General features: G+C 56.3%; 1 protein-coding gene across 1 annotated transcript; it reads left to right on the forward strand.

Annotated features, from left to right (window-relative positions):
* Positions 1 to 7,055: 7,055 nt before the first annotated feature.
* Positions 7,056 to 10,012, forward strand: LOC307067822 (forkhead box protein J1-like; the record flags this gene model as incomplete). Its single annotated transcript, XM_079725440.1, has 2 exons — positions 7,056 to 7,553; positions 9,245 to 10,012. 2 exons carry the CDS (start codon positions 7,056 to 7,058, stop codon positions 10,010 to 10,012), a joined length of 1,266 nt encoding a protein of 421 aa, XP_079581566.1.
* Positions 10,013 to 11,867: the final 1,855 nt, after the last annotated feature.

Here is an 11,867-nt window from a genome sequence, read left to right on the forward strand (position 1 = left end):
CTACCACCAGTTGCCTTGTGCTCCCTAGATTTGGATCCCAAAGGAACGGTCAGGGGTCGAGGGTGACTCTTCTCCCTGGAGCCCTAACTCTATAAATTCAATCAGGGCCATCAACGTGCCCCTTATTCCTTCTCATGACACTAAACTGAATCCGGGATGAGTTCTCAGGAGGAGCCCACCTGTCAGTCACACTCTGGGCACTGATGTCCCTCTGCTCTGTGCTCACCAAGGGCTTCACCAACCATGGCTCTAAAGCCACGTCTTGCCCGGTGGACTAGGTCGAAATTGCCCCTCCTGGGTTCACGGCAGAGACTGCCTTCATGTTGCGTGGTTTGTAACCTCTTAAACATGCCCTGGACATGCTTAAGCTTCAGGACAGCCACGTCCCATCGTGGGTCCAGTGCTTTACTCCCTTGGCAACGTGGCTACAGGTGCTGGAGGGACACAAACTCCTGTGGTTGCCACTCTCCATCAGCTTGCAAAGACCCAGGTCCTCAGCCCTCTGGCCCCATGCAGGCTTGTGGTGGAGGAAGCCGTAATCCCCAGAGACACCTCCCACGGCCTTCCCAGGGGCTCGCCAGCCTTCCCACTTAGCGTTGACCCAGCCAGGCCTGGGCCAGAGCGGCTGAGCTCCAGGGTACACTTCACTTCCTGCCTTCCCACTCTTTACCTGGCTTCTGTCTGTCCATTTGTTTCTCATGTCTTTTTGCCAAATGTACGTCTGTCTGTCCAGTTTGTTTATTTTGAAACTCATTTAGGTTATCCAGACTTCATGTGAAAGTTCATGTTCACCCACTCCCAACCCCAAGCTTGCTGGGCGCGCGCACATCCGAGGGGCCCTCGCTGAGGCTTCCATTCCTAACTGGCAAGAGCCTGTATTTAATATGCTGAAATTTTCCAGGAAAAAAAATATTTGTGAGACTAGATTAATCCCTGTTCCACAAAAGCGGGGATGCTTCTGTGGCAAAGGTTACGGGCAGGATTTGTTTTGGTCACTAGTTGGGGAAGATGCCATCTCTGCCCTCTTCCGCCCTGAGTCTGTGGCAGCTGTGCCGGCCAGCCGCTCACTGGGCTTCAAGAGAGGAATCTTGGCTCCTGCCTCCCCACAGTGGCTCCCCACCAAACCCCGTGTTTGGCAGTGAGAGCTCCTGGGAATTGTTTCAGCCACCCATGCTGGTGGAAACTGACCCCAGGCCTTGTGCTTCCTCCTCTCCCTAACTCCTTCCGGCCAACCTGCCGGTGGATGTTTATTCCACTCTGGGATTGCGGCAGGGGAGCGAGACCTGGAAGGAAAACACTGCCTGGGCTTCTTTACGGTGATCTCGGGAGCCAGCCATTCTCAGATTAAAGTGGCTTCACCGTTCAGGCCAGACATGAAACCGAATGACAGTGGTGGCTGCCGGGAGAGGGAGTTGAGGGTCGCATCGTAGCCTCACCCCGAGGTCTCAAGGGCTCTTACGGGAGAAGGAAAGTGCATCTGCTCTCTTGGTAAAATGCTTCTCGGGTTCTGCTGTTAGCGTCACACTGGTAGTAAAGAGCTGGGGAACTCTCTGGAAGCATCTGTCGGGTTAATGTCGGGTTAATGACAGGAGCATCCACTGTGGTAGGTCCCGTGGAATCAACAGACTTCACCACGCTCAGCTGTAAGTTCAAAGTTCCATCCTATGACTGAGGTGCCTCAGGCTGGCTTGGCCGTCAGGACAGCTTCTCAGGCACTTGGTCCCCCTCTGCACGCTGTTTCCTTCCCCACATGGATGCCACCCCCCTCACGGAGCGCCCACAAGGAGGGAGCCCGGGGAGCATCCCATGGTCCACCCTCCCCAGGCCCACAGGTGCTCTGCCAGGAGCCCCAGCTGGCGGCAAGGATGGCTCAGATTCCCATCCTTGCTGCTCTCATCACCCTTGTGGGAGTGATGCTGAGAAAGCACCTGTGTCATTCCAGCACCTCTTCCCCTAAGAAGCCTCTGGGTCTTCTTTGGCCCCAAGACCAATGCGGTGGGGGAGGGCGATGGTATGTTCTGAGATTGTTCTGCAAGGTTCTCAAAGGGAGGAAATCTGAGTTGACCATTGTAGGTGGTGAGCCGATTAGAATCGCGAGGCCGTGTTAGGTAGACGGGCCTCCAAGGAATCTGATGGAGTATCACACAGGCGGCAGGATAGTGGCCAGGGGACCAGTGACAATTCTGTGAAAAGGCTCTGGGGAGTGTGATGGGAAAAAGCAAAGATAATTTGAGTTTATTAGTGGAAATACAAATGTTTTTGTTTTGTTTTGTTTTGTTTTTTGTGGTACGTGGGCCTCTCACTGTTGTGGCCTCTCCCGTTGCAGAGCACAGGCTCCAGAGGCGCCGGCTCAGCGGCCATGGCTCATGGGCCAAGCCGCTCCACGGCATGTGGGATCTTCCCGGACCGGGGCACGAACCCATGTCCCCTGCATCGGCAGGCGGACTCTCAACCAAGGGTAAGCTGTGACAAAGCGAAAGAGAGGCATGGACATATATAAACTACCAAACGTAAGGTAGATAGATAGTGGGAAGCAGCCGCAGAGCACAGGGAGATCAGCTCGGTGCTTTGTGACCGCCTGGAGGGGTGGGATGGGGAGGGTGGGAGGGAGGGAGATGCATGAGGGAAGGGATGTTGGAACAGATGTATATGTATCACTGATTCACTTTGTTATAAAGCAGAAACGAATAAAAAATAAAAATAAAAGACAAAGAAAAAAATAAATACTTGGGAAGAAAAAAAATACTTTGACTCAAGACAAGCTGGACATGGAGGAGTGAGAGAGGGCAAGGGGTAGAGGGAAAGACATGTTTCTGGGTGGGAGCTGGTGTACCATCCCCCGGGCACAGCTCCTGCACAGAGGCCTGATAAGGAGTCCTCACCTCCACCCACCCACAGCAATCAGAGAAGAAAAGGAAATAAAAGGAATCCAAATTGGAAAAGAAGAAGTAAAGCTGTCACTGTTTGCAGATGACATGATACTATACATAGAGAATCCTAAAGATGCTACCAGAAAACTACTAGAGCTAATCAATGAATTTGGTAAAGTAGCAGGATACAAAATTAATGCACAGAAATCTCTGGCATTCCTGTACACTAATGATGAAGAATCTGAAAGTGATATCAAGAAAACACTCCCATTTACCATTGCAACAAAAAGAATAAAATACCTAGGAATAAACCTACCTAAGGAGACAAAAGACCTGTATGCAGAAAATTATAAGACACTGATGAAAGAATTTAAAGATGATACAAATAGATGGAGAGATATACCATGCTTCTGGATTGGAAGAACCGATATTGTGAAAGTGACTCTACCACCCAAAGGAATCTACAGGTTCAATGCAATCCCTATCAAACTACCACTGGCATTTTTCACAGAACTAGAACAAAAAATTTCAAACTTTGTTTGGAAAAACAAAAGACCCCGAATAGCCAAAGCAATCTTGAGAACGAAAAACGGAGCTGGAGGAATCAGGCTCCCTGACTTCACACTACACTACAAAGCTACAGTAATCAAGACAGTGTTTTACTGCCACAAAAACAGAAAGATAGATCAATGGAACAGGATAGAAAGCCCAGAGATAAACCCACACATAGACAGTCAACTTACCTTTGATAAAGGAGGCAGGAATGTACAGTGGAGAAAGGACAGCCTCTTCAATAAGTGGTGCTGGGAAAACTGGACAGGGACATGTAAAAGTATGAGATTAGATCATTCCCTAACACCATACACAAAAATAAGCTCAAAATGGATTAAAGACCTAAATGTAAGGCCAGAAACTATCAAACTCTTAGAGGAAAACATAGGCAGAACACTCTATGACATAAATCACAGCAAGATCCTTTTGGACCCACCTCCTAGAGAAATGGAAATAAAAACAAAGATAAACAAATGGGACCTAATGAAACTTCAAAGCTTTTGCACAGCAAAGGAAACCACAAACAAGACCAAAAGACAACCCTCAGAATGGGAGAAAATATTTGCAAATGAAGCAACTGACAAAGGATTAATCTCCAAAATTTAAAAACAGCTCATGCAGCTCAATAGCAGAAAAACAAACAACCCAATCCAAAAATGGGCAGAAGACTTGAATAGGCATTTCTCCAAAGAAGATATACAGACTGCCAACAAACACATGAAAGAATGCTCAACATCATTAATCATTAGAGAAATGCAAATCAAAACTACAATGAGATATCATCTCACACCACTCAGAATGGCCATCATCAAGAAATCTAGAAACAATAAATGCTGGAGAGGGTGTGGAGAAAAGGGAACACTCTTGCACTGCTGGTGGGAATGTGAATTGGTACAGCCACTATGGAGAACAGTATGGAGGTTCCTTAAAAGACTAAAAATAGAACTACCATATGACCCAGCAATCCCACTACTAGGCATATACCCTGAGAAAACCATAATTCAGAAAGAGACATGTACCAAAATGTTCATTGCAGCTCTATTCACAATAGCCCGGAGATGGAAGCAACCTAAGTGTCCATCAACGGATGAATGGATAAAGAAGATGTGGCACATATATACAATGGAATATTACTCAGCCATAAAAAGAAACGAAACTGAGCTATTTGTAATGAGGTGGATAGACCTAGAGTCTGTCATACAGAGTGAAGTAAGTCAGAAAGAGAAAGACAAATACCATATGCTAACACATATATATGGAATTTACAAAAAATGTCATGAAGAACCTAGGGGTAAAACAGGAATAGAGACACAGACCTACTTGAGAATGGACTTGAGGATATGGGGAGGGGGAAGGGTAAGCTGTGACAAAGCGAAAGAGAGGCATGGACATATATACACTACCAAACGTAAGGTAGATAGATAGTGGGAAGCAGCCGCAGAGCACAGGGAGATCAGCTCGGTGCTTTGTGACCGCCTGGAGGGGTGGGATGGGGAGGGTGGGAGGGAGGGAGATGCATGAGGGAAGGGATGTGGGAACAGATGTATATGTATGACTGATTCACTTTGTTATAAAGCAGAAACTAATAAAAAATAAAAATAAAACAAAAATAAAAATAAAAACAATAAATACTTGGGAAGAAAAAAAAAACTTTGACTCAAGACAAGCTGGACATGGAGGAGTGAGAGAGGGCAAGGGGTAGAGGGAAAGACATGTTTCTGGGTGGGAGCTGGTGTACCATCCCCCGGGCACAGCTCCTGCGCAGAGGCCTGATAAGGAGCCCTCACCTGCACCCACCCCCTTCAACCAGAGAACTTCCAACTGCAGCTCCTCAGTACCTGAAGAGCAGGAAAGCTGGTGACTGGAGGGAGGCTGGGGGACGGGAGGAGGAAGGACCACAGTCCACCGTTAGTCCGTCACTTAAAGTCTGGTGAAATTAATGGGGCCAATGACCCCAGTAAAAGAATTTGGCAAGTCCACGGCTTTCCTGGGTTTCACCCACCGGCTCTGTTTCCTCGGCTATCTGGAAAGAAGGGAGAGCACTTCCGAAGAAGCCTCTGGAATGTCAGCTTCTGGGAATCTTGCTGAGGACGGGGCGGGGAGGCAGCGCTTACCGGGAAACACTGGATTACCCTAGCCGCCTTGGGGTGTCTGCGACCGGGGCTGCGGTTTCTGCGGACCTGAGCGGCAGGTGGCATCGGAGAGTCAGACCTGCTTGCGGGCACCAAGACGACACTCGGTCGGGAGACAGGGACAGGCCGCAGAAACGTGAGCAAGTGCCACTCGCAGCCCAGAGGAGAGGAAAGGAAAGCCCCAAGCATGCACCCAGCCCTGGCCCCCGCGCCACGGGCTGCGTCCCAGGAGCCGTCGCCACCTCTGAGCAGCCCAGATGGGAAGGGGGTGGGGCGGAGTACGGTTCCCGCGGCGAACTGCTCGCCGAGGGCCCCGGGGCCTCTGCGGGAGCGCCGAGCCGCGCGCCTCTCCGAGCCCTGCGCGGGGCCCTCGGGCGGGAATGCGCGGAGCCGGGACGCGGTGGCGGGTACGGGGCTGGGTCGCGCGCGGGAGAGGGCGGCAGGAGGGAGTTGGAAGAGAGTTACCGCGTGAGAGAGCGGTTAAGAGCCCGCGGTCTCGTTGGAGACGCCCTGGCCAATGGCAGAAGCGGAAGCTGTTTATATGGGCGGGGCGTCGCCACGGCAGCAGGAGACGCCTTGCGAGCGGCTACTGAGTGCCGGTCCAAGGCCGCTGGCTTTCAGAGAGGCGCTGTCGGGCGTGAGTGGCGACCAGGATTGCTGGCTGGGCCCTCGAGCTGGGAGCAGAGAGCCGCGGTGAGGGTGGGCGGTGGGAGGAATTTCTTTGAGAACCTTCCTTTGGCCCGGGCTGCGCTCTGAGCCAGGTAAGGGACGGGGAGGGCTGCAGGCCGTGGGAAGGGAGGGCGTCAGTACCAGCCCGCTCTCCCATCCGTCCCCGACGGAAGTGGTGGGCCCGGGGACTGACATCAGAGGCGTTTGGGGGACACTCACTTCCCGCCCCCTTATAACTCTCTGTATTGTTTCCTTCCTTCCCCTTGATCCCCATCCTAATATCCCTTTTCAAAGATCAGACGTACTCCCCCGCCCCCCGACCCGTCGTACTGCCCTCCTGGACTCTCTCGCCCCATTTCCATTGGTTGTGGACGGAGAGAGGGTGGTTAATTCCCCGCTTTGAGGGAGAAAGGGGTGGCCTCGCATGCCCCTACACTATTCCCTCGTTTGGCTAATTAAGTCTCCCCTAAAAGATCAAAGAGGAAAAGAGCGAGGCGAACCCCGTGTGGGTCGGACCCCCAGGCACACCTTCTGTTTCCCAGACCTCGGCAGTAAAAGATCCTCCCCAGCTGCAGGAAGGATTTTAGTAAGAGCCTCCCCCCTCGCACACACTCTCCCCTCGGGGGTGGGGAAAGAGGGCTCAGTTCCCGCTCTGGTCCCCGCAGGCACCCCATTCAGTTTGGAGGAGGCTACCCCCGGATCGCGGGATGGAAGCCCGCTTCCGGGAGGCTGCGTAACTGAAGCCGCGGGAGTCAGCGGGCCGGAGAGCTCGGCGGCCACCCTCGGCTCGGCTCGTGGATGTTGACAGCCCCCTCGGAGAGTCCCCGCAGATATGGCGGAGAGCTGGCTACGCGTCTCAGGAGCAGGGGCAGCGGAGGAGGCCGGACCGGAAGGCGGCCTGGAGGAGTCCAACGCCCTGAATGACAGCCTGACCAGCCTGCAGTGGCTGCAGGAATTCTCCCTTCTCAACGCCAAGGTCCCCGCCCTGCCTTCGGGGGACACCGACCCCCACGGCTACCACGAGCTGTCAGGCTCGGCCGAGCCGGGGTCTCCCCTGGCGGCGGACCCCGCCTGCCTGGGGCAGCCGCACACGCCTGGCAAGCCCACGTACTCCTGCACGCCGCGGAGCGCCCCCTCGGGGCTGCAGGCCTCGCCTCCCGACGACGTGGACCACGCCACCAACCCGCACGTGAAGCCGCCCTACTCGTATGCCACGCTCATCTGCATGGCCATGCAGGCCAGCAAGGCCACCAAGATCACCCTGTCGGCCATCTACAAGTGGATCACGGACAACTTCTGCTACTTCCGTCACGCTGATCCCACCTGGCAGGTAGGGGAGGCACTCCCTCCCTCCCTCCCCATGCCCGCACGGACTGGACTCACATCCCAGATCCGCAGGCCAAGTAGGCGCGGTACGGCCAGGGCCCCGAGAGAGGAAGGCCGTCGAGGAAGGACCTCAAGGGAGCCCAGTGCTTGGACTGCTGCCCCTTTGACTTCAGAGACGGAGGAGGGAGGATGTTCAGAGGGCTGTAGGGGTGCCGACATAGAGGTTCAAGTGGAAAGAACTTGTCACTCATCCGGCAGGCTCAGCCCAAAGACCAGGGCTGAACTATGCGTGCACACAGCCCCCCAGGGTAGGTTGATGGACTGAGGGACACATTTTTGTCCCAAGTCCTGGAATTCCTAGACACTACCCTCCTCGAGGTCAGTTTGTCAGGGCCTGACTGGAGGCAGAGCGTCGTTCCTGCCAGGCTCTGCATCCTGCCTGCTTTCAGTTGGCTGGAGGGGGTCTGGGAGGGGAGAGGGGCGTGCTGCGGGGTGTGAAGGCCATCTGTGTCCCAGTTGAAGGGCTACGGGGCCTTCCGAAAGCTGCTGTGCCAGCCCCCACCCCAAGCCCTCCCTAGTTTCCTGCCTTCACTCCTCCCCCTCTTCTCATCAACCTCCCTGGGGGGACAATTACCTCAGCCACGTGCTTTCCACAGGGGCTCTTTCCTCCCACACTGGCTTCATGTTCCAAGTCTCCGGAACCTGGCACAGAGCAGCCAAGGGGCCCAGGCCACCATGTAAACATCCCAGTCTTGCCAGGGGGTACTACTCACCTGCCGGCCCCACGCACCAGGCCCCAGAACCCTGTGCCCCAGCGTGGTTTGGACTGTGCACCCAGGCGTGAACAAGGCAGGATGGTGATTCAGGCTGGGCACACACTGCCCTGAGCATCTTCGACCATCAGGATCAGGGGCTACTTGGGGACAGAGACCCTGAGGATGCACAGATCCTTTCCCTGTGGCACAGGTCACAGGATCACAGTTCCTGTGATCCCAGCTATTCCACGTTTGCTTGGGCCCTGACCCTGGGGCAGGTACCATTTGTAACCTTGGTGAGAAAGCAGAGACCCTCCACCACCCCCCACCCTACTCCAAGCCTGAGAGGCCCCAGGAATGAGCGCTATGCTCTTGGCTGGGTAATAATCAACTGAGGCCTCAGAGCCTGGGGTGGGAGGAGGGGGACATGGTGGGTGAGGGTCCAGGCCAGCAGCCGGCTCTAGAAACTAGGAACGTCATCAGATCCTCCCACACTTCATCCCCCCACCCCCCCACACAAACCCTCACACCCACTCACTCATTTCACAAACAGAGAAGGCCAGCCAGGCCCAGGCAGAGGGAGATGGCCGTCCAGGCCCTGGGGGAGCCAAGGCCTTTGACCAGAGGCCGCAAGCGGCGGGGTAAGGGAGGGAGGGCAGGACAGGGTGGCACTGAGAGCCACCCTGCGGCTCAGGGCTCGGATGACTGAGCAGGCAGATATCCTGGCAAAAGGGAACAAAAACCCCCGACAGCACTCCCAGCGCCTGGTGCCCCGTGGCTGGTGTCCCAGAGCCTCCCGGTCGGAGCAGCGCCTCTGTCTCCCCTGCCCCCATCGGAGAGAAGGTGGTGGTGGGACTGGCAGTGGCGCTAGGAGCCCCCCATCACTGAGCCCACCCACTCACCCAGCTGTCTTCCTTCTCTCCTATCTCCCTGTGTCCAGAACTCCATCCGCCACAACCTGTCCCTGAACAAGGGCTTCATCAAGGTGCCTCGGGAGAAGGACGAGCCAGGCAAGGGGGGCTTCTGGCGCATCGACCCCCAGTACGCCGAGCGGCTGCTGAGTGGGGCCTTGAAGAAGCGGCGGCTGCCCCCAGTCCACATCCACCCGGCCTTTGCCCGCCAGGCCGCGCCGGAGCCCAGCGCCGCCCCATGGGCTGGGCCACTGACCGTGAGCACCGAGGCCCAGCAGCTGCTGCGGGAGTTCGAGGAGGCCACTGGGGAGGCGGGCTGGGGTGCAGGCGAGGGCAGGCTGGGGCGTAAGCGTCAACAGCCGCTGCCCAAGCAGGAGGCCAAGGTCCCGCGGCCCTCCAGCCCCCTGCTGCTGACCCAGGAGGAGCAGGGTGAGCTGGAACCCCTCAAGGGCAACTTTGACTGGGAGGCCATCTTGGACGCTGGCACGCTGGACGGGGAGCTGGGCACGCTGGAGACCTCGGAGCTGATCCCGCCGCTGAGCCCCGCCTCACACGGGGACGTGGACCTCACCATCCACGGCCACCACATCGAGTGCCCTGTTACCTGGGGGCCTCCAGTGGAGCAGGCTACCGACAGCCTGGACTTTGATGAGACCTTCCTGGCCACATCCTTCCTGCAGCACCCCTGGGACGAGAGCACCCGTAGCTCCCTGCCCCCCGAGCCCCTCTTTGAGGCCGGGGATGCCACACTGGCCTCTGACCTGCATGACTGGGCCAGCCTGGGCGCCTTCTTGTAAGAAGCCAGGCCCTGCCCCACCTCCAGACAGCACCGAAGTCTGGACCCAGACTGCCCCCCTCCCCGCCAGTGCAGGCCCATGGACACCCTACCGCCCAGGCAGGGGCTGGGCCAGGTCACCCCGCCAGGCCACACGGCCCCCAGCCCAGGCCATCCTCAGATCCTAGTCCAGCAGGCTGAGAATTGGGGCCCAGGACCAAAACTGCTGCCTCCGCTCCCCAGCCCCCCATACACACAGTGTTTCGTTGATCCACTTCTTCCCTGCCCCAGAGACACGCTAAGGGCCCTGCACTATGAGAGCTGCGGCTTGGAGGGGCCCTGGCCAAGCTGGAAACATCAGTACAGGGCCCGCCCCCGAATACCTTAGCTTCGAAGCTTCTCTCTCTCCTGCTCTCCACCCCAGGTCTCTATCCAGAGAAAGTTCCCAGGTACAAGAAATACTGATTAGGTGACTGCAAATTAATACCCAAGAGGCCTCTCCCGGCAGTCTGTGAGGAGGAGCTAGGCGGAGGGGGGAAGAGAGAGGAGACAGAAATGAGGCCGGGGTGCTGGGTGGAGCCAGGAGATTTTCTAAGGCCTCTGGGATCTTCTGGCTTCATCCCTAGAGATGGAGCACAGGGTATGTGTCCCTAATCTTTGAGCCCAACTTGAGGCTGAGAGCAGCGGGGAGTTGGGGATCTGGGGGTTAGGGGCTGGGGCAGCCAAGCTGCAGGGGGAAAGGGGACAGACAGACTGATGTAGTGAGTGTAGCTATAGCGGAGGCTTAACTGGGAGGGACGCAGTGCTTGCTAGAACCACTGGGACCAGGAAGGGGGGATGGCCCCGTGCCCTTGCTTGCACTCCTGCGGGGGAGTGTCTTGCTCCACCATAAACCCCCTGGGCTGCATCCCACATCCACTCTCCTAACCCATTGGGCAATTTAACCTTTTTCATAGAAAGTTATTTACAATAAAAACATTTTTAAAGATAAAGTTTAAAAAAAATCTCAAACTGGACCTGCTTGCAACTTTCTCTGGGGAAAAGCATGGGCCAGTTTTGGGGAGGCCACGGCCCAAGGGGGAATGGCTGGGAGGAAGATGGGGGGCACCAAAGGCCTGCAGAGTGTCCCCTGATGCACTCCTCATGATCTCTGGGTCCCCAGAGAGAAAGGGGCTGAGAGGCGGCCCTCGGGGGTCCCCTGCAGCCAGGGCCTCGGCACCTCTAGATGTGCAATGGGGAGACTGTACCCACAGGCCCGAGGAGCAGGCGGCAAAGGAGGCACAGCCCCCTCCCTGGCCCTGGAGACTCACTCACAAAGGCCGTTCTTGCCCAGGGCTCGGCTCACGTTCCCCACCTCGCCCAAGTTGAGGGCCTGCCCAGACTCACCTGCGGTCCTCGCCTGGGCCTGTCTCCAGCTCCTCCCTCCCTTGGTCCCTTCCTGAAGGGACAGGGTGTGAGGTCAGAGGGCCCCAGCCCCTGGGGCCCCACTTGCCACCCTGGGGTTCATTCACCCCGCCCAGGGCCTTCCCTCCAATGCAGGTTGGGGCTGAGGGAGGCCATCAGGGCAGACGGAAGACGGGGTGCCTAGACCCTACAGCTCCAGCCTGTGAGGAATCAACGTAGCATAGTTCTGATGGGGAAACTGAGGCACAGCAAATATGTGACACTCGGCAGGCACCTTTCAACCCCCTCAACCCAGCTTTGCCTGGAACCCATCTCTCCCCCGAGCCCACACCTGGCCACGCCAGCACGCCCTTGTGGTGCATAGCCCCTTCCCCCAGCACTCACGTGCACGTGCGCACAGACACACACACACACACACAAACGGGCACTGTCCTACACAGTCCTGCCCAGCCTCCACGGGCCCCTTTCTCCTG

Source organism: Hyperoodon ampullatus (genome assembly GCF_949752795.1).
Source record: "Hyperoodon ampullatus genome assembly, chromosome: 19".
NCBI lineage: Eukaryota > Metazoa > Chordata > Mammalia > Artiodactyla > Ziphiidae > Hyperoodon > Hyperoodon ampullatus.